At 40.0% G+C, this 23950-nt stretch overlaps 1 protein-coding gene and 1 pseudogene across 2 annotated transcripts in view; both read right to left on the bottom strand.

Moving 5' to 3' along the window:
- Positions 1 to 23950, bottom strand: part of GRID2 (glutamate ionotropic receptor delta type subunit 2) — a 1374233-nt gene that overhangs the window by 518346 nt on the left and 831937 nt on the right. For both annotated transcript variants that reach the window (XM_007450019.1, XM_007450020.1), the window contains one exon: positions 16737 to 16898. In XM_007450019.1, coding sequence (XP_007450081.1) covers positions 16737 to 16898 — 162 coding nt within the window. The remainder of the gene's footprint in view (positions 1 to 16736; positions 16899 to 23950) is intronic.
- LOC103080462 (DNA replication licensing factor MCM4 pseudogene) lies at positions 11088 to 14059 on the bottom strand (annotated as a pseudogene).

Here is a 23950-nt window from a genome sequence, read left to right as displayed (position 1 = left end):
CCCGCGTCTCCTGCATCGGCAGGCGGACTCTCAAGCACTGCGCCACCAGGGAAGCCCTCAAGGAACCCAATTTTCACTTAAGATTTTAAAGACTGGGTTAAGTACAGTGGAACTTATTATCATAAATATGTCTAAATGGCAAATTCTGTAGGAGTTTGACAAATATAGCTTATATTACTACACATAGTTCAAACTACTGGTATTAAGAAATCCTTTTAGAAGCACTTTCCTTGTCCTCAAAATCACACATTTACCTCAGTAATATCTCCAATTATATCAGAATCATACATTTCTGACTTAGTACTTTATTTCTAGGAAAAAGAGGAAAGATATTGTGTATCAATATGATTGCTACATTGCGAAAATGCTATACTCCTGAAAATTTTAAACTTTAACCACTAGACTGCCTGGTACTGTATTATTATTACTGTTCCCCATCAATACTCATACGGCCACCCTGGGCCAGTGTCTTTTCTTTGGCTTATATCTGGTACCGAGCAACTCAGTCCACTTAATCCACACTGCACATGATAAAAAAACCCCATAAATCAGGCAACCTGCATTTAGTTTACTGTGGCTCCACTTATCTTTTTCACTTTTTGACCTCATAATTAATCTTCCTTATGCTGTATTTTCTCTTTTTTCAAGGTGTAAGTACTATTTCTTATTTTTTAACATCTTTATTGGAGTATAATTCCTTTACAATGGTGTGTTAAGTTTCTGCTTTATAACAAAGTGAATCAGCTATACATATACATTTATCCCCATATCTCCTCCCTCTTGCGTCTCCCTCCCACCCTCCCTATCCCACCCCTCTAGGTGGTCACAAAGCACCGAGCCGATCTCCCTGTGCTATGCAGCTGCTTCCCACTACCTATTTACATTTGGTAGTGTATACATGTCCATGCCACTCTCTCAGCAGTGTGAGGTGATAACTCATTGTAGTTTTGATTTGCATTTCTATAATGATTAGTGATGTTGAGCATCCTTTCATGTGTTTGTTGGCAATCTGCGTATCTTCTTTGGAGAAATGACACTTTTGGTCTTCTGCCCATTTTTGGACTGGGTTCTTTGTTTTTTTGATATTGAGCTGCATGAGCTGCTTGTATATTTTGGAGATTAATCCTTTGACAGTTGCTTCATTAGCAAATATTTTCTCCCATTCTGAAGGTTGCCTTTTCATCTTGTTTATGATTTCCTTTGCTGTGCAAAAGCTTTTAAGTTTCATTAGGTGCCATTTGTTTATTTTTGTTTTTATTTCCCTTTCACTGGGAGGTGGGTCAAAAAGGATCTTGCTGTGATTTATGTCATAGAGTGTTCTGACTATGTTTTCCTCTAAGAGTTTTAGAGTGTCTGGCCTTACATTTAGGTCTTTAATCCATTTTGAGTTTAATTTTGTGTATGGTGTTAGGGAGTGTTCTAATTTCATTCTTTTACATGTAGCTGTCCAGTTTTCCTAGCACCACTTATTGAAGAGGGTGTTTTTCCTCCATTGTATATTCTTGCCTCCTTTATCAAAAATAAGGTAACCATATGTGCCTGGGTTTATCTCTGGGCTTTCTATCCTGTTCCATTGATCTATATTTCTGTTATTGTGCCAGTACCATACAGTCTTGATTACTGTAGCTTTGTAGTATAGTCTGAAGACAGGGAGCCTGATTCTTCCAGCTCTGTTTTTCTTACTCAAGATTGCTTTTGCTATTTGGGGTCTTTTGTGTTTCCACACAAATTGTGAAATTTTTTGTTCTAGTTCTGTGAAAAATGCCATTGGTAGTTTGATAGGGATTGCACTGAATCTGTAGATTGCTTTGGGTTATGTAGTCATTTCTACAATATTGATTCTTCCAATCTAAGAACAGGGTATATCTCTCCATCTCTTTGTATCATCTTTAATTTCTTTCATCATTATCTTATAGTTTTCTGCATAAACATCTTTTGCTTCCTTAGGTAGGTTTATTCCTAGGTATTTTATTCTTTTTGTTGCAATGGTAAATGGGAGTGTTTCCTTAATTTCTATTTCAGATTTTTCATCATTATTGTAGAGGAAGGCAAGACATTTCTGTGCATTAATTGTGTATCCTGCTACTTTATCAAATTCATTGCTTAGCTCTAGTAGTTTTCTGGTATCGTCTTTATGCTCGTAGATTCTCTATGTATAGTATAATGTTATCTGCAAACAGTGACAGTTTTACTTCTTTTCTGATTTGGATTCTTTTATTTCTTTTTCTTCTCTGATTGCTGTGGCTAAAACTTCAAAAACTATGTTGAATAATAGTGGTGAGAGTGGCAATCTTGTCTCATTCCTGATTTTAGAGGAAATGGTTTCAGTTTTTCACCATTGAGAACGATGTTGGCTGTGGGTTTGTCATATACAGACTTTATTATGTTGAGGTAAGTTCCCTCTATGCCTACTTTCTGGAGGGCTTTCATCATAAATTGGTGTTGAGTTTTTTCAAAACTCTTTCTGCATCTATTGAGATGATCATATGCTTTTTATCCTTCAATTTGTTAATATGGTGTATTATATTGATTGATTTGAGTATATTGAAGAATCCTTGCATTCCTGGGATAAAACCCACTAGATCATGGTGTATGATCCTTTTAGCGTACCGTTTGGTTCTGTTTGCTAGTATTTTGTTGAGGATTTTTCCATCTATGCTTAACAGTGATACTGGTCTGTAGTTTTCTGTTTCTTGTGACATCCTTGTCTGGTTTCAGTATCAGGGTGATGGTGGCCTTGTATAATGAGTTTGGGAGTGTTCCTCCCTCTGCTCTATTTTGGAAGAGCTTGAGAAGGATAGATGTTAGCTCTTCTCTAAATGCTGATAGAATTCGCCTCTGAAGCCATCTGGTCCTGGGCTTTTGTTTGCTGCAATATTTTTAATCAGTTTCAATTTCAGGGCTCGTGATTGGTCTGTTCATATTTTCTATTTCTTCCTGGTTCTGTCTCAGCAGGCTGTGCTTTTCTAAGAATCTGTCCATTTCTTCCAGGTTATCCATTTTATTGGCATTTAGTTGCTTGTAATAATCTCTCATGATCCTTTTTATTTCTACAGTGTCAGTTGTTACTTCTTTTTCATTTCTAATTCTATTGATTTGAGTCTTCTCCCTTTTTTTCTTGATGAGTCTGGCTAATGGTTTATCAATTTTGTTTATCTCCTCAAAGAACCAGCTTTTAGTTTTATTGATCTTTGCTACTCTTTCCTTCATTTCCTGTCATTTATTTCTGATCTGATCTTATGACTTCTTTCCTGCTGCTAACTCTGGGGTTTTTTTGTTCTTCTTTCTCTAACTGCTTTCTATGTAAAGTTAGGTTGCTTTTTTGAGATGTTTCTTGAGGTAGGATGGTATTCCTATATACTTCCCTCTTAGAGCTGCTTTTGCTGCATCCCATAGGGTTTGGGTCATCGTGCTTTCATAGTCATTTGTTTCTATGTAGTTTTTTATTTCCTCTTTGATTTCTTCAGTGATCTCTTAGTTATTAAGTAGTGTATTGTTTAGCCTCCATGTGTTTGTATTATTTACAGATTTTTTCCTGTAATTGATATCTAGTCTCATAGCGTTGTGGTTGGAAAAGATACTTGATACGATTTCAATTTTCTTAAATTTACCAGCACTTGATTTGTGACCCAAGATATGATCTATCCTGGAGAATGTCCCATGACCGCTTGAGAACAAAGTGTATTCTGTCGTTTTTGGATGGAATGTCCTATAAATATCAATTAAGTCCATCTTGTTTAATGTATCATTTAAAGCTTGTGTTTCCTTACTTATTTTCATTTGGATTTCATTCTGGTGGATGAGGCTGGATCTTGTCTTTCTGGTGGGCAGGACCGCAGCTGGTTTGTGTTTTGGGGTGTCTGTGACCTTATTATGATTTTAGGCAGCCTCTCCGGTAATGGGTGTTTTTCTTTTCCTGTCCTGCTAGTTGTTTGGCACAGGGTGTCCAGCACTGTAGCTTGCTGGTCGTTGAGTGGAGCTGGGTCTTAGCGTTGACATGGAGATCTCTGGGAGACCTTTCATCGTTTGATATTATGTGGAGCCGGGAAGTTTCTGGTGGACCAATGTCCGGAACTCGGCTCTCCTACCTCAGAGGCACAGGCCTGACACCCAGCTGGAGCACCAAGACCCTGTCAGCGACACGGTTCAGAATAAAAGGGAGAAAAAAAGAAAGAAAGAAGGAAAAATAAAATAAAATTATTAAAATAAAAAATAATTATTAAAAACTAGTAAAGAAAAAGACAAGAAAAAAAGAGAGAACCCAAACCAAAAAACGAATCCACCAATGATAACAAGTGTTAAAACTATACTAAAAAATAATAATAATAAATAAATAAACAGATCCATAGGACAAGTGGTAAAAGCAAAGCTACACAGAGAAGATCACACAAAGAAGCATACACATACACACTCACAAAAAAAGAAAGAGGAAAAAATATATATATATCGTTGCTCCCACAGTCCACCTCCTCATTTTGGGCTGATTCGTTGTCTATTCAGGTATTCCACATTTGCAGGTACATCAAGTTGATTGTGGAGATTTTCACCGCTGCTCCTGAGGCTGCTGGGAGAGATTTCCCTTTCTCTTCTTTGTTCGCACAGCTCCCGGGGTTCAGCTTTGGATTTGGCCCCGTCTCTGCATGTAGGTCGCCTGAGGGCGTCTGTTCTTCGCTCAGACAGGACAGGGTTAAAGGAGCCGCTGATTCAGGGCTCTGGCGCACTCAGGACGAGGGGAGGGAGGGGCACGGAGTGCGGGGCGAGCCTGCGGCGGCAGACGCCGGCATGACGTTGCACCAGCCTGAGGTGCGCCGTGCATTCTTCCGGGGAAGTTGTCCCTGGATCCCGGGACCCTGGCAGTGGCGGGCTGCACAGCCTCCCCGGAAGGGGATTGTGAATAATGACCTGTGCTCGCACACAGGCTTCTTGGTGGCGGCAGCAGCAGCCTTAGCGTCTCATGCCCGTCTCTGGGGTCCGCGCTTTTAACCGCGGCTCGCGCCCGTCTCTGGAGCTCCTTTAAGCAGCGCTCTGAATCCCCTCTCCTCGCGCACCAGGAAACAAACAGGTAAGAAAAAGTCTCTTGCCTCTTCGGCATCTCCAGACTTTTCCCCGGACTCCCTCCTGCCTAGCCGTGGCGCACTAATCCCCTGCAGGCTGTGTTCACGCCGCCAACCCCAGTCCTCTCCCTGCGCTCCGACCGAAGCCCGAGCCTCAGCTCCCAGCCCCGCCCGCCCCGGCGGGTGAGCAGACAAGCCTCTCGGGCTGGTGAGTGCCGCTCGGCCCCGATCCTCTGTGCGGGAATCTCTCCGCTCTGCCCCCCGCACCCTGTGGCTGCGCTCTCCTCCGCGGCTCCGAAGCTCCCCCCTCCGCCACCCGCAGTCTCCGCCCGCAAAGGGGCTTCCTAGTGTGTGGAAACCTTTCTTCCTTCACGGCTCCCTCCCACTGGTACAGGTCCCATCCCTATCCTTTTGTCTCTGTTTATTCTTTTTTCTTTTGCCCTACCCAGGTACATGGGGGTTTCTTGCCTTTTGCGAGGTCTGAGGTCTTCTGCCAGTGTTTCAGTAGGTGTTCTGTAGGAGTTGTTCCACGTGTAGATGTATTTCTGATGTATTTGTGGGGAGGAAGGTGATCTCCGCGTCTTACTCTTCCGCCATCTTGAAGGTCTCCCCCTATGCTGTATTCTTAATGAGCCGTTAGCCTGTGTAATTAGTAAACCCTTCTCTCACGTGGATATAAAGGGTGCTTGAGAGGTCAGTATTTCAAGCAACTAAACCCTTTAACTGAAGCCCCTTCTTATCTGACTCAGACTTAACCTCTCTGATATTTGCTTGCCTAAAAATATTCCCGTGTATTTGAGCTTTTTTTTTTTCATCTATCCTCAGCTCAACACTGAAATCAGAGCCTTGGTAAAAATGTGTGCTGGCCAGGTGGTGATGAGCAGTCATTATCTTTGTGCATGCATAGCTGCAGTTTTTAAAAAAATCTTTTGATACAGCTGATTCTAAACAAAATAAGCTAATGGGACATTGATAGTATGAATAACATATAGTTTTTAAATGTCCATTAAATTGACAGTAATAATTGCCTCCAGGGTAAACCTTTTGAAAAATACCATGTAAATTGGTTTGGATTTCATCCTATACACTCTGTATAGAAATACCAGTGGGTATCAAATATGAAAAGAAGAGAAGAAAAATAAAAAGAGTAGATCAAAGGTCAGGAATAATTTACCACTGGATAATCAGTTCCTGAAAAGGCAGAAGTTTGATGTTCCTTTATGGATAGGATAAGTTGGAAAAAAGAAGAAAGAAAATTTCCTAAGTATTTGTTTCACTCTCTTTATGAGGCAGAAGCATTTATCCCTATATTTGAAACTGCTTTTGGAAGATCATATAGAACATCAAATATTAATGACACTTGTCTAATTTCCTTATACATATTCCTAGGTTCCTTGCAACCTGCAAACATGCTTGGTAACTAAGGATACCCTGTTAAATAAACATAAGCCCAGCAAGACTGTGAACACACTGGGAGATGCCTGACTCGGCAGTGTGCCCTGATGCCCTCATGTTTCATAAGTTAATTTCAGTGAGAAAAATCCCTGAGAGAAAGGAGATACTACATTTTATATCCAGAAAAGAAATATAATTTGTAAATACTAGAATAAACTATGCCAAAAAATAAAAAAGAATAAAAACATAAAACTTAATTTGTGTAAAATGTTTAGGAAAACTTGAGTTGCCATATAACATTTATATGTGTGTGTGTGTGCATACAGATATATACATACATATTTACAAATATATATATATACTCAAATATTCATTCATAATAGAAACCTGAAGCAAACTGAGCAGGAAATAAGAAACTACTAACATTTGGGTCATGCTGTCTACATCTCAGAGAATAAGAAACTGAGGCCCAGACAACTAGTTATTTGAGGAACCTGAATTGAAGCCTCCTTCTTGTGCCTCATACATTTTCCTCTAGACGACGTAAGCTGCGTGTCCAATATAACACATGCATATCACAGTGATTGCTCAAAAAATGTATGTGGAACTAAATTAAATTAAAATTGACACCATTTTACCCACTTTATGATTCAAATGCCCTGAATTTGAGGATACACTGAAGAGTCCACAAGAAGACTATTCCAAGGGCATTGACTATATTTTCAAAGCTCTTGTGGCAAAAAGTTTATTTGCACACATTTTTGTCAAAAGGCTATCTTATATTCCAAGTCAATACTGTTTCTAGTAAGACACATTATGTTTTCCTAAATGTTCTCTCTGTCCTTCAGGTTTATAATTCTAAATGGTACATAGTGCTTAACACGAAAAGCAAAGTAATATATTTACATTACTCTAAGTATACAATTAAAAAAAAAAATCAACAATGGGAGATCAATCAAGATAAAGGAATAAGAAGATATAAAAGTCACCTCTCCCCACGAACACATCAAAAATTCATTTACATGTGGGACCATTCTCACTGAAAACTAACTGGAAAATGGTAGAAAGACTCCGATACAACCAAGGCTATAAGAAAGATTTCACATGTAATTGGGTAGAAGAGCAGAGAAATTATCAGGTTAGGACCTGTGACCGTGGGAGGGGACTCAGAGGAAAAGGGAGGTTACATGGTCAGACATCCTCCCTGGGGCATGGGCAGTTCAAGTCACATATTGGGCTCCACAGGCCTGAGGTCTGACAAAGGGCAGACAAGACCCCTTGACTGGTTGGAGGGCTACTGAGACTAACAGGGGGGCTGTGGGAAGCCTGAACTCAGCTCGTTAAGAGTGTGCATCCTCTGGCTTGCTCCTGAGGCAGCGTGGAGAGGGCAGAGTGAGACTGCACTAGTGGCTGCCGGGTTTTCTGTGACCAACCTAGCATCTGCCCCAGCCTGAGCCTCTCGATTGTTCCAGCCTTGCTTATTTCATGTCACAGCTCTGCACTGGATATAGGGCTGCCAAGACTGAGGAAAGTGGTAGACCTTGGAACACAGAGGCGACTCAGATCTGGGGCAGCATCTGGGCAGGGAGGGGGCAGCCATTGCTGGCACTACACAGGCAGTACATCAGAGACAGCCTGGACCTCTGTCTACAGCCAACCTTCTGCAGCCCATGCCCCATCATGAGCCGAGAGCCCACATGGGCCCCTATTGCTCCAGCACTGCTCTCCTCTGGGGCAGGGGTGCCAAAGCTGAGAGAGAGGAGAGCACATACTTGAAGGGAATGGAGCCACCTTGTACCCAAATTTCAGGGCTTCCGTTCCAGCAACTTTGGATCTGACCCCATCCCCAATCGGTAGGCAATAGTCACTGGCAGCTGATAGCTACCAGCACACCATGAGGAAAAATGTGACTTGCATTCATGTCAAATCCAGCTCTCCCACCAAAGGCACTGGGCACACACAGACCATACATGGATGCTCCCATGTAAGGACACTCCTTGAAGACTGCAATAGGTAACTGTTTCCCCTAAATTCATAGAGACAGAGAAAGTTAAGCAAATGAGAAGACAGAGGAATTGGTCTCAATTGAAAGAGCAAGAGAAAACCCCTCAAAAATACATAATAAAACAGAAATAAACAATTTACCAGATAAAGTATTTAAAGTATTAATGACAAGAATGCTAACTGAATTAGGGAAAAGAGTAGAAGAATACGGAATTTTAACAAGGAACTAGAAAATATAAAAAAGAACCAATCCGAACTGAAGAATAAAATAACTGAAATGAAAAACACAATAAAAGGAATGAATACAAGACTAAGTAATACAGAAGAAAGCATAAGTCATCTGGAAGATAGATAATGGAAATCATTTGATCAGAACAGTGAAAAGAAAAACAAATTTAAAAATTAGAATAGTTTAAGAGATCTCCGAGATAACATTGAGTGTACCAATATTTTGCATTATAGAGGTCTCAGAAGGAGAAGAGAAAGAGAAGGGGATTGAAAATGTATTTGATGAAACTATGGCTGAAAACTTCCCAAACCTGAAGAAAGAAACAGATATCCAGGTACAGGAAGAACAGAGGGTACTCAATAAGATGTATCCAAACAGACGCATACCAAGACATATCATCATTAAAATGGCAAAACTTAAACAGAGAATTTTAAAGACAGAAAGAGAAAAACAAAGAGGCATATACAATGGAACCCCCATAAGGCTATCAGCTGATTTTTCTACAGAAATGTTGCAGGCCAGAAGGGAGTGGCATGATATATTTAAAGAGCTGGAGGGAGACCCAGAAGGTGGCAGAGAAGTAAGACCCGGAGATCACCTTCCTCCCCACAGATACATCAGAAATACATCTACATGTGGAATAACTCTTATAGAATACCTACTGAACACTGGCAGAAGACCTCAAACCTCCCAAAAGGCAAGAAAGTCCCCACGTACCTGGGTAGGGCAAAAGAAAAAAGGAAAAACAGAGACAAAAGAATAGGGACGGGACCTGCACCAGTGGGAGGGAGCCGTGAAGGAGGAAAGGTTTCCACACACTAGGAAGCCCTTCGCGGGCGGAGACTGCGGGTGGCGGAGGGGGAAGGCTTTGGAGCCGCGGGGGAGAGCGCAGCCACAGGGGTGCGGAGGGCAAAGCGGAGAGATTCCCGCACAGAGGATCAGGGCCGACCGGCACTCACCAGCCCGAGAGGCTTGTCTGCTCACCCGCCGGGGCGGGCGGGGCTGGGAGCAGAGGCTCGGGTTTCGGTCGGAGCGCAGGGAGAGGACTGGGGTTGGCGGCGTGAACACAGCCTGCAGGGGGTTAGTGCGCCACGGCTAGCCGGGAGGGAGTCCGGGAAAAAGTCTGGAGCTGCCGAAGAGGCAAGAGACTTTTTCTTCCCTCTTTGTTTCCTGGTGCGCCAGATGAGGGGATTCAGAGCGCTGCTTAATGAAGCTCCAGAGACGGGCGCGAGTCGCGGCTGACAGCGTGGAAACCAGAGACGGGCATGAGACGTTAAGGCTGCTGCTGCAGCCACCAGGAAGCCTGTGTGCAAGCAGAGGTCACTCTCCACAGCTCCCCTCCCGGGAGCCTGTGCCCTAAATAGACCTAAACAGACATTTCTCCAAAGGAGATATACAGATTGCCAGCAAACAGATGAAAGGATGTTCCACATCCCTAATCATTAGAGAAATGCAAATCAAAACTACAGTGAGGTATCACCTTACACCAGTCAGAATGGCCATGCTCAAAAAATCTACAAACAATAAATGCTGGAGAGGGTGTGGAGAAAAGGGAACCCTCTTGCAGTGTTGGTGGGAATGTAAATTGATACAGCCACTATGGAGAACAGTATGGAGGTTCCTTAAAAAACTACAAATAGAACTACCATATGACCCAGCAATCCCACTACTTGGCATATACTCTGAGAAAACCGTAATTCTAAAAGAGTCATGTACCACAATGTTCACTGCAGCTCTATTTACAATAGCCAGGACATGGAAGCCACCTAAGTGTCCATCGACAGGTGAATGGATAAAGATGTGGTACATATATACAATGGAATATTACTCAGACATAAAAAGAAACGAAACTGAGTTATTTGTAGTGAGGTGGATGGACCTAGAGGCTGTCCTACAGAGTGAAGTAAGTCAGAAAGAGAAAAACAAATACCTTATGCTAACACATATATATGGAATTAAAAAAAATGGTTCTGATAAACCTAGGGGCAGGACAGGAATAAAGACACAGACATAGAGAATGGACTTGAGGACACAGGGAGGGGGAAGGGTAAGCTGGGATGAAGTGAGAGAGTAGCACTTACATATATACACTACCAAATGTAAAATAGATAGCTAGTGGGAAGCAGCTGCATCGCACAGGGAGATCAGCTGGTGCTTTGTGACCACCTAGAGGGGTGGGATAGGGAGGGTGGAGGGAGACACAAGAGGGAGGAGATGTGGGGATATATGTATACATGTAGCTGATTCACTTTGTTGTACAGCAGAAACTAACACAACATTGTACAGTAATTATACTCCAATAAAGATGTTAAAAAAAAAAGAAACAATTTCTATTGGCCCATATGCCATACACATATATGGAAGCAGTCAGTGCCCAAGTGCGGAGGAGTTGAACACTCAGAGCTTCAGAGCAAGCGAGCAGTTTTTCCAATCACTGTCAAAAAGTCATCTTCAGCCAAGGCACATGGTGCTTTGTCAAATATATCTTTGGTAATGGCTATGTCAGATTGTTCCCAAACATCTTCAAAAAGTTGTGGGTGCTTTAGGGCTGGTGTCTTACTCTTAGATAAAATAAGTTTTTTTCAGTGCTTCAGCTAACTCTTCTTTCCATTTAGGAGAGGTGGCACTCATTCTTGTAGTAAGAATAGATATGTCTACAATGCCAGTCTGGGGGTTAGTAGCAGACTGCTTACAGCCTCCCTATGGAGGTCTGTATCTTTGCTTCAACTTTATTTGAATATCATACTTTAGCATGGGCTTCTGCTAAGCCATTTTAACGATTCCAGCTTTGGAGGGTATGCAGAAACCATTCCTCCTCTACTTGAGCTTTGGTGACAGCCTGGCTGGCTTCCTGACTCAACCTAGGCATCCAGTGCTGTGACAGCGCAGTCCTTCAGCACTGCCGTATCCATGAACTCCTCTTTCACATGCTCCCTGCTCGAGTGGTACACAGCCACGAGGTGGTGAGCCAGATGCCTGCCACAGGTTTCATCCTGAGGTCGAGATGAGGAAAATGGAACCGAACCTGGGTAATAAGGTGTGAAGTCGCTGGATATTTTCAAAGGTGGTATTTTTTAACGTTACACTAAGACTCAATAGAACTTGCTGCTGTCAGGACACATGTGCATGCATTGAGCTTGCAAATAACCCCAGCCATTGTGGTAAGGAGAGTTAGCTGTTCCCTGGCTTCAAGCAACACTGATCTTGTACTTTGATTCATCTTTTCAAGTATCAATACAGTAGATGCCACTGTCACTAAGGATAAGGGAACCAGTCTGCAGGACCAGCTGCCTCCTTTTGGGGTCTTTCACATATAGTGACTGCACTGAAGCCCTTCCCAGGTGCATATTGGTCCCAGGGTACCAGGTTGTATACACATTGCAGGAGCTGGGACTTACTGGTCCCAGGGTCACTGCACAGCAGGATGTTGATCTCAGCATGAAATCTGCCTTTTCCTGTTTGACTAAAATCCTTCCCTGTTCCCCAGAAAAGCTGAAGCAAGTTTCCCTTTTTGAAATCTTCCTGTTCTTAAGTGCTTGGACCCAAGGCTGAAGCAAGTCTCTCATAAATGTCTGGTTTTCTGGAAAGTTTCATAAGTAATTCCACATGCTTCTCTGAAAAAAAACTTTCTGTTTTGCTTCTTCATCTCCTTTGTGCAGATGTTTTGCATCCATTTTCTGATAATGAATGACATCAATGAGGGTTTTGTAGACAGACTTCACATTACTCACCCTTGGGCTGATTCAATAGGAACAGCTGGATAAATGCCTGTGATATTCACTCTGTCCCCAAGATGAATCTTGTCAACAATGTCATTGTGAGCAAAAGGATGACAGCATGAGGCATCTGCCCTGCAGGCATATTTTCAGGAGACTCTTGGAGTTTGATCATCTGTTTGTCAGAGAACGTGACAAGCAGTCGTGGGTCAGCACCACACTGTGGGTGGTATGGCAGCATGCCCATACTCTGACAAGGTCCATCTCCACTAGGACAGCACACCTGGCACTGGAAGAAGGCCCCATGCATCTCTGGAATCAGCTGGGACACCCTGACCATCATCACGTTGATGGTGATGAGCTGACTGATGTCTTCTGGATTCAGGTTTCTCATATTCTTCATCTCCAATACACTGAATGGTCCTACTTGTATCTGATGTTCTAAGACTGAGTCAGGTAACTGTCAAAGATCTCATCGAGAGTCATATTAAAAGTCAGGATAACTTCCAGTGGGAAGCAGATGAACTGTCTATTCAGATTTTTGTCAAATGATTTTATGTGTTCACAGTTTACATTTAAAAATGACTTCCCAATAATACTAATTTTTCCAAGTTAACTGCATGTACGGAGGCTCAGCAATATCTACGGCAGTATTTTCTTCTTCTTTAAGCCAGAGAGTCGATAAAGTCTCTGCAAATTTGTTTTGCAGGTTTCCATATTTACATCTGTTCCTCAAATCAGAAGTTTTTGGCCTAGAAACTGCTTACTGGCCACTCTATCTTCTGTTGCTGGCCCATACTGGAAATCCACCTGCAGACCGTTTTGTGCAGAACCCAGGTCAGGCCTCTGCCTCATGGGTGTGGCCCTAACAGCACTGCTTGGAGTTCTCTCTATCCAAGAGCTGAGAGTGCCACATGTCAGTGGTGAACTGACAACAAAATCAAGAGGAATCACTGAAGAAAGCATCACAGGAGAGCTGGATAATAATGTGTCCTGTGCAGCAGGGTTCTGCAGGTCAGCTCCAGGCCTGGTCAGCATCATCCGCAGCTTTCCCGCAGAGGTAGAATCCTGGCCTCATCGTCTCTGACATGGAGATGACCTGGCTTTCTCACTTGCAACAGGGGAAGTTGGCCGCCTCCAAAGCCCACAGAGCTCCAGGTGCACCTGGCAGGTTGTGCTCCCAGATGCCCCAAGGAAAATTTTTTAAAGGTTTAAAAAGATATAAAGTATTACAATTAAGTGATGACAATTTTTTGAAGATGATATCAGTATCTACTTGAAAAACAGAAGGGAATAAACTACAAAGAAAGAAGTAAGAATCTGGAGTTTAGTAACAAAAGCTGATCAGGTCAGTCACAAAATTTATCAAACACCAATAAATTCCTCATGTACCTACAATGACTAGTTTAAAAATATAGTGGAAACATATCCTATTCACGATAGTGTGCACAAACACATGTATACACGCACAGATACGCATACTCAAAACCCTACAAAATTTCAGGAATAAATACAATGAAAACATGTATGAAGAATACTCTAAATCTTTTCTGAGGGTTATAAAAATATAACTATATAGATAGATACCATGTCCATTCATGGACATCAATTCTTCGTACTCCTTGCATTAGTACATAGGCTTTGTAAAGTGTATAGAGCATGCTCAGAATATAGGCATGCAGTGGTTACTTGAATGTCATTAAGAATTTTATCACTAGAATATTCACATTGTAATAAAGAGCCTGACCTCATTTGTGAGGTCTGGCTGCTGACTTTTTTTTTTTTTGCGGTACGTGGGCCTCTCACTGTTGTGGCCTCTCCCATTGCGGAGCACAGGCTCCGGACGCGCAGGCTCAGCGGCCATGGCTCACAGGCCCAGCCGCTCCGCGGCATGTGGGATCTTCCCGGACCGGGACACAAACCCGTGTCCCCTGCATCGGCAGGCGGACTCTCAACCACTGCGCCACCAGGGTAGCCCCTGACTTCTTTTCAAGCCTTGCTTTTCCTTTCTTATTTGGCTCCACATACAGACAGGCTGATTAAGAAAGCCCATCCTGCACCTCCTTCTTTAACACTCCTGGGAAATTTAAGCCTCAAAAATCTCCAGCCCACATAAATGGGAACTTTTCTTAGCCGCATCCCTAACCACTGCAAATGCCCAGCCCATTCACAGTGCTTTGCTCAAGCCAGCCTGGGCCTGCATGGGCCCACTCTGCTTTCCCCAGGAGTCCCTGTGTGAGCAGTAAACTTTTTCTCAAATTCTCTTGTTTTGTGAAGTGTCATCAGCCTGGTCATCCAAATGGGATAACCAAGACACTCAGATGAGGCAAAGTAATATGATGGGAAAAACTTAACTCCGTTTTTAAGGGCAATTTGAAATGTGAGAAAAAAATAATGAAATAGAACATTTGCAATCAAACATAGCATTCAAACATTGTTTCTAGATACACAGAATGGATATATTCCTTTAAAAAGTGCCACGGGGTTGAAAGTTTACAGGAGAAAAATATGCAAATATTCTCTCAAAATAAAATTTCATAATTATCATATGAAATCATTGTTTTGATTATAAATTTAACAACAACATTTTACATATTGAATTGCTCCATAAGAAATACCTACATATTATAGTGTCTCTCTTTCCCTCCTACTGATACTTTCACTAAATAAGTATCTCCTAAGCAACCTCCCAAACAATTATTCTGTCTTTGTGAGACGGCTTCCGAAGAATGAATATATTCAGGTTCCTGCATCCTAGACACACCATGAATTAATACATTGGCAGGATCAGAACCATGTTCAACAATCTCCCTTGGATTCATACCTGCCAACTCTCTACATAGATAGAGCTGGGGGATTTTGGCAACACCTTGAGCTTAGATTTGACTTACTCATTTTTCAGCTGAAAAATCCTCCTCTGCCAATATATTCAATACATTTAATTCTCAAGCACTTCTGTTGATAAGAGCCTAAACTCTCATTAAAGTGATTCTTCTGCAAAGAGGATACAGTACCAAGAGGAAGATCCAGGCCTTTCTCTATTTGAAACATTTTTCCCTCTACTTCCTGGTTTTTGTACATTTAGCTCCCTTTTAATGTTAAGTTTTAGATTTTTCTCTGGCATTTCTAAATACTTCATATTTCATTTGACTAGCTATTTCTCTAACTATTTCAGGAGAAAAAGGCAAACACATGCAGAAAGAAAAAGGATGCATAAAATGAAGAATATGAACTTCCAAGTGGCTGTCTCCTTTGTGTAAAGGGTACAGGAGAAATTTGTTTGTTTTATTAATCATTTCATTTTAAATCCAAGAAGCTGTGCGAGACAAATGGAAAATGCCAGCAAGGATGACATGACAAAGAGGCTAATAAACTGCAGGATGCTTATACCTTTGAGAGGAGCTAAACAACATTATGGGAATGGAGCAGGTAGCTGAGCCAAAGCAGGTCACAGCCAGGCTAAATACCACATTGAAAGTGAAGAAGAAGAATGCCATCAAGTACCCCAAATAGTTCACAAATGCTGTAAAAGATTAACTGTTTATGAATATTTTTGTTGTCAGGTAAATTAAAGATCATCCCATCCAATGTCTTACCATGCATCATCTAACAGAAAAACACCTAGGTCTAGTGTTTTTTTCAGTGGATGGTGTAGTTTAAAGAAAAATAAATAAATAACTTTTTGTATTTTGTGACAGGTACCAAAATAATTTGAGCATCTCTGACCCTAATGATATAATGAAAGTGCATTAAAATATGTCAACAACTAATTTTTTACCTGCATAAAATTTCCTTATAAATAAATAAGGGCTCCCTGTTTCATAGGCGTATATGATTTTCTGACCTTGATTTTTTAAATATTTCATTTACCCATTACAGTGTTTTGTGCTTTGAATAGGCAGCAACATTAGTGAAAAAAAATCCTACTAAAAGATATCTCATCAAACAATGACTTATTGTTCCTCCTTGCATAAAAATTAGGAAGAGTGAGATGCTAGTCAGACTTGTGGTTGCCAAGGGGGAGGGGCTGTGGTGGAGGGATGGATTGGGAGTTTGGGATTAGCAGATGTAAACTATTATATATAGGATGGATAAACAATAAGATGTTATTGTTTAGCACAGGGAACTATATTCAATATCCTGTGATAAACCATAATGGAAAAGAATATTAAAAAAGAATGTCTATATGTATATAAAGAGTCACCTTGCTGTACAGCAGAGACTGGCACAATACTGTAAATCAACTATACTTCATTAAAAAAATAAAATTAACAACAACAATACAAAAAACTAATGGATGAATAAATAATAAAAAAAGAAATGCTAGTCAGAAATTACCTTCTTGATGGTCTCCAGCATGGAACGCCCTCCCTGCCAGGGCTTGGAGTTCTTTCTGATACATGACAAACTAGCCATACTGTGCCACTTTCGGTCCTCCAGCTTCTTATGAAAAGCATTAGCAAGCAGAAGCACCGTGTCATATATGTAAAGGTTTGAAATCTGAAAAGACATTAGACAGTAATCATTAGAATCATTGATGCCAACCATCAAGAACAAGGAGAAAGGCATCAGCTCAGTTGCTTCCGTTCACAGATAGTTGGTTTACTGGGTTATTATTAAGCAGAAGGTTTCTTTTTTCATTTCCTGGGCAATTTTGTTATTGAGAATGAAGTCTTGTCTGATTGTATGCCCCAATTGCTTTTTCAGCTTATTTAGTTGTGAAAGAGAAGATAAAAAAGAGAAGTTTCGACAGAGCCAAGGCTGTTAGTGTCAGACCTTAGAAAATCAGTAGTCCTTATTTCTTTCTCAGGAGGTAAGGATCTAAGGGCTTAAGACTGGAAGGGCAAAACTGAACAATACGTTTTCTGAATATGTCAAGTTTTTGCATTCTGGTTATTCAGACGGAGAAATATCAACTCGATCTTACATAGAAGATGAGTGTCATAGGTGCAAAAAAAAGGAAGCAGACACCTGCCTGTACGTTTGTGCCTCTGGAGATAAAGTAATGAAAAAAGTGAGAGGCAACAGCACCATTCATAAACATTACAATGATCAAGGGTCTATACAAAATTATATACATGTGCATTGCAATTAATTAACATGACAAATGTCATAAGCTATTCACTGTGAATGTGTGTTTACATTAACTCTTTCTTCTTCTAATGTAATCATGTTATCTTCCCTCTATATAGATTTAAAATGAATTATACACATGTTTGATAAGCTGCATTGAACTCTTACACTTAAGTCTTGCCAGAACCCGTATCCTCACAGTTAATTACCGATGGTGTTTATTTTTCAAATAAATTAGAAACAATATTTTAAAAATACAGACACCAAGAGATATCCAAGGTCAATAACAGAGGTTAAATAATATAACAATGTTATATTATTTCCTCTTTGAAGGAAAACTCTAATATAAAATTAAAAAATAAGAACTCAGCTATAAAAATTAAATCCATTTTAAGCATTTTAATTTTCACAGATTTTTAAGAGTCTTATTATCACATTTTTTTCCTGCAAATAAAGGGGACAGTACTTTGATTACCCTTTCCTTATAATTAATCAAGAAGGAATCTTATGAAATTTTCTGTCCGCAACACAGCATGGTACTAAACTTCAACTATTAGGATGATGAAAGTTTGATACTATGAACAACTGTTAATAAGCAGTTCCTAACAGTGCCTTTTGAGTTTTCTTTCAAAACTAGGTAAATCTTTAACCGTTCGTGCTTGTAGACCTTTCTTTAAACAGACTTTGAACACTCCTAGGCACTAAGTGAAATTCCAGTTTGTTCTTTATAAGGAAATATTAGGATAGGCTATTCTCATTCTCACCACCCCCTACACCCCTGCCCAGCCACCAGGTAATTACTAGAGGGACTAGGAGGGATGGTGCGATTGGCAATGAACGAAGAGTGAGACTTGATGTTAAAAGTACCTGATGAATCAAACTTCATCTGAATTAGACTGTGAAGATCCCAAAGGTAAACCTAGACAAAACATGATGGATGAGTGAGCTGTACCCAAAAATCCAGAGCAACTCTTTTAATGATTTTTCAATAATATGCAATAATCTGGCCTTTTTTGACCTCTCCTGCACCACTGCCTCCAACTCGCTTGCTCTTAGCAACCTAGCTTTATTTTGTTTCACCATCTGACTGATTTCTTTAAGTGTGTAGATGAGACAGTTGTGGGAGCGTCCTTTGATGTCTCTTTATCTTTCTCCATCTAGTTAACTTCCTCTCGTATTCAATTCATGGGTCACAAGCTGGGTGAATCCTATCCTGACAGCTTCTCAGGATTCTCCCCACTCTCAGTCTAGGTGGGCAGTCCTCATTTTATCTCCCATACCACTTGGTGCATACCTCTATTGAAGCATATCATAATGCTAAGATTTTTTAAACTCTGCTTTTCACACTAGAATATGGGTGCTTTCTGGACAAGGGCTCATATTGTTTCCCCTTTGTACTTTTGTTTCCCTTATTTTTTATTTCCTCTTGACTTAGCCTAGAGCCTAGCATTTATTTGGTTTTTCATACACTGTTGTCAAGGAAAAGAAGTCAAAGAAAGCCAAGTTTAACATCAGGTAGGTTTAACAGAAGTCAAGATAAGAGAGACCTGCCAACCTGGCTTCCATCCAAACCTGACACTTCTTGTGGCACAGTCTCCTTTGCACACCATAAAGAACGCGCTTTAGCATCCAGGATGGACTTAAAGCTGAGTGCCTTGTACTCAGTATGTGACAGGTGTTTTCAACAAATGACTACCTCTCCTCATTTCCCCACTACCTAAACTGCAGGGTCAAAAGGGAGCGATGACATTCTCTGAGCTTTCTATTACCCCTTCTTTTACTTCTTTCTCAGGCAAGTACCTATTCTCTTTTGAGGTTCGTGTTCGTTTCCATGCCACACGTTACAGCCCCTTTCTGCCAGCATCTACTGACCTCTTGGTCACTCTTTATTCACGACTCCTCCCTCACAGTGATCCCAAACTGTCTCCTTATATTTAAAAAAGGTCACTTCAATTTCTACACAGATGACCTTCACTTCTACTCTAGCCATGACCAACACAAATGACTATTTACTAAACCCAAATGAACAACTCCTCTAACATCTTAAACTCCAGTATCCCACCAGTTGACCAATCATTTTTCTCTACCTACTGTTACTACACTTGTTTCCTGACTTCACTGACCGTGAACACCAACCTCCTCTACGTGCCAACCTTTCGATATGTGACACCTCCTTTGTCTTGCCCTGAAACATCCTCTTTCCTTCAGTTGTTTATCATCTGGTATTATTTCTAGGCTGCTCATCGTCTCCACATTCTTCCTCTATCCTTCTCTTATTTTTCAGTGTTTCTGTCGAAAGTTTAGTACCTAAAACTAACACATTATTGCAGATGTGAGCTGACTAGGAGAAAGTAGTATAAGACGCTGTCTCTCTTGATCTTAGCAAAATGCTTCTGACATAGAGACCAAGATTACATTAGAGTGGCTTGGAGCAAATATGACTTCTGCTATACTCAAGTCAAGTTTGCCTTCGTCTCAACAGCCTTAAACTGTCAAACCAGTTCTCAACCATCTAGGCTGTCTGTAATCGACTTTGAACCTATACTTTATCTCTGTCATATTTCAATTTTTAGGCATATTACTCAGTGAATATTAACAACTTGAATCTTGATGATGTAACACAATGTAAGCTTTCTCTCCTAGCTTTATGTCATTTACAAATCTGAGAGGCATACTTTATTCATTTTCATTTGTGTAGTTATAAACATTTTGAAAATATTAGGTCCAAGGACAGACTCTTTGGGTGACCACAGAGAATTCCTTGCACTTCAAGAGTAGAATATTTATCAGCACGGTTTGAATATTCCTCTAGTTCCATACTTCTCAAATTGAGGGTAAGAGAAGCTCTGGTGAAAAGCTGTAGGTATTAAAGATACCCAAAGCTACAGAATACATCTGGGGCATGTTCTACGCTTATCAATTTTGCTTATCAATTTGGAGAGAAAACAAAGTAATTTAACTGATAAATTATTTGAAATATTACTTTTAATTTCAAAGAAACTCATATGTTTTATAACTTTTAAAGATAATAATGAAACTTTAATACATTTTGAACTTTTAAAAAAATCTGAAGCCGGAGTGTTTACCATCTTCTGTTCTTAGGAGGCTTTGGTGAAAACGTTTGAATGACATCAACTTATTTAGACTTTTTAATGTCTTCCCATGAGGATTTCATAAGGAAATTTGTCAAACACTGCATTAAAATCAATATAAAATAAATAGATTTATAACATTCTCCCAATCTAAAAAAAATATTAAGTAGGGCTTAGTCTGGCAGTGCTTGCTCTTAAGGAAGTCCTATAATCTTATTTGAAGTTCCCCAAACCATATATTTAAATAATATATTCTACAATTTATCCAAATATTAATTTTAGTGTGTTAAACTCTGGTTGTCAGATCTTTTCTCCTTCCTTTTGAAAATTGGGACAGTTACCAATGTCTTGTACTTGGGTTTTCTTCTCAAGTACTTTTCTAAGTTGCAATATTGTGATCTTATCTACTGGTTTATTTACTGCTCTGAGCAATTATTTCTCAGGCCTCATTTTTGAGGAGCAAGGTATACTCTAACCATCTGCAAACCCCTGCTCCTTCTAAACCAGCGGTTTACTTTTCTTTTAATGACTTTAATGTTTCCAATTTGAGGACACTGTTTTCCTAGATGCAGAAAACAGAAGCAAAAGGATTTGAATATTTCTATTTTCCCTCCATTGGCAGCCAAGCTAACATTAGTTTCACCAAGCAGTAAATGGTTCACTTCCTTCTTGCTTCATAGATTGCTAAAACTGTGTTTCTAGCTAAAAGGTATCTTTAACATTTATTTTGCAACTTCAGCTAATCCTGGATTTTAGTCTTTCTGGCACTAATTTAAAGACTGAGGAAACGTGCTTTTTGTTCTTTCTAAATCTTACTCCCCTTTCTACGTATACTGAAATATGTAACAGCCTGGAGATCTCTACATGGGCTCACCGTACCCTCTTCTCCTCTGTTGTAGTGATTATTGTGACTTTATAGCTAGGTTTCTATTTTTAGAGCTGACTTGAATCATATTTTCATAGCTTTTTTCTTAGTTTGTTTTTTAACTGTACCCTGCTGATAAGATATAAGTCTGTATGTGATCATTTTTACCTGCACTGTTTTTATGGACTCCAAGTTGAGAGGGCTGCTTTTCCTAGGGAACCTCGGGGAAGGGGGGGCTTCAAAATTTTAATAAGTACTTTTCTTGTTTCCTTTAACTTCAGTGAGATAAAATATGCACCAAGGCAAGCCTCTATATCAAATGCTCTGCTTTTAGCGGGACATTTTAAATTTAAGAGCCCTGCATTTAGACACTTCATTATATAAATCTTCACATATAAAAGTTTCTGTCAGTTTTCCTTTTATATATTAAACATTCAGTCAAATTCTATTAAATATACTAGGGACATTAAATGTAATACATGCACAAAGAAAAAGTAATCATCCTGTTTTCTTCTGTCTGTGGGTTTGAGGGGAGTATGTGAAGGTATAGGGAAGGAGGAGTGGTGCTTCCAGTACATCCTTAATTCATCAGATAGGTATGGGAATATAAAGATAAATAAAATATTTGTTCCCTGATTTCAAGGAATTCATTAATTGAATCAGAAGGATTGTGCTGTTAGGTGAATGTGCTTTAAAATACTATACAGTGACTTTCTGCTTTCCCAATCTGTACACTTCCTACTACCTCTTTTGACAGGAACAGCCTTTAATATCTCATGATTTTGTTAACAAAGTTCTGTTGTGTTTTTCTCTGTTTAAAATTCTATCATTTCTACATGAATTATATTCATGACCAATTAATATGAAAAGATGGGTCACTGGAAGTATGAAACTTAAACCTTGTTTAGGCTTGAGTAGCTTACTTTGACCCCTGCCTTCTTATCAATTACATTCAAATCCACAAATATTTACAAAGGTGCAAAGCACCATGGTAGATATGATGGGGGAAAGATAAACAGATAAGTAGTTAATGTGATTTTATGATGCCTGGTTCTGGAGAGAACCTATTCTAAAAGAGCTTAAAATTTAGTAGGAAGTTCTATGGGCAATGATCCCAGAGCCAGCTGCCTGGTAAATACACATGGCTCATTACAATGGTAATAAGTATGAAGAAATGGTTAGATAAATGGTAATTTATCTAAAACAATTCAAAGCTGACTAAAAATAGGGAAGCTGTGGAGTTAACTTTCAAACAAAGAAGTTTTGCCAACTCGACTTATTTATCCAGTATTATTGGGAATGAACTAGTTCTCCTAGGATTATTTTCCCAACCTTTTCAAACTAAACATCTCTAAGTACTAAAATGTTTTTGATAGTAAACATTTTGAAGGAATAGGTTTCTAAAATATATCACTTTTTTAACCTATGAAATTGATCATGACTTTAATCTTTGTTGATATCTCAGGGATACTGTTTAAAAATTAACTAATATACTAGCAATAGATTACAGTGGTACTCTTAGGAACTGCTTTATGATATAGAGTTGTTTTATAGGGAAAGTCCTGCTCTGATAGGATATCTGAATTAGTGTATCTGTTTTTGTTGTTGTTGTTGTTGTTGTTGTTGTTGTTGTTGTTTTTGCGGTACGCGGGCCTCTCACTGTCGTGGCCTCTCCCGTTGCGGAGCACATGCTCCGGACGCGCAGGCTCAGCGGCCATAGCTCACAGGCCCAGCTGCTCCGCGGCATGTGGGATCTTCCCGGACCAGGGCACGAACCCGCGTCCCCTACATCGGCAGGCGGACTCTCAACCACTGCGCCACCAGGGAAGCCCTAGTGTATCTGTTTGATTTCTCTTTTCCTGTCTCTTGCCTAGTTCAAGTGCTTCTTATGGAGCCCTATTATTGTTGATGTGCCTGCCTTTGTTAAACCTCCATCAGACTGACATACTGAGAACTCCAGTGCAAAGAGAAATAAAACAAAAAAATCTGATAGGATTTTCCTTTAGAAAAAGAAATAGGATCCAGGTGAGTATTAAAAGGGCATTCTTTGGAGTAAGCTTCAGGGACTTGGGGTTCTTTATTTTGCTGCTCAGAGATTGTATTCATCTACTTTCAAATTCTTTGTTGTATTCTGAATAGCAAAGGTTTCAGCTATATCCCCTCTGAGTTGGATATAGCTTTATAACACTACAGCATTTTTTGGATTTCTAAATTTTTTTTGGTGAAGTTCTTCCAATCGGAAATTAATCTTTAAAATAGAATAAACTTCTATATCCTTGTTATGCCAGAAAAGGCAAGCAAATTTATTAGCTTAATAATTTGGAGTTTGGCATTAAGGAGTATCAATCACAAATTCACCATGAGAAATGCTATCGATTTACTTGCTGAATAGAAAAAAAAACCCTTTACTTATTATATTTTTATTAAACAGGTAGATATTTTGCTGTAATGAGGTCAAAATGATCAAAGACAGATTCTTAGCACTCTCCCCATCAGACTTATGAAATTGCTGGAAGAGGAGA

This window comes from Lipotes vexillifer, unplaced genomic scaffold (genome assembly GCF_000442215.2).
Source record: "Lipotes vexillifer unplaced genomic scaffold, Lipotes_vexillifer_v1.1 scaffold178, whole genome shotgun sequence".
In the NCBI taxonomy this organism is placed as follows: Eukaryota; Metazoa; Chordata; class Mammalia; order Artiodactyla; family Lipotidae; genus Lipotes; species Lipotes vexillifer.
The sequence above is the reverse complement of the archived record's forward strand: the minus strand, read 5'-3'. Positions and strand labels throughout refer to the sequence as shown.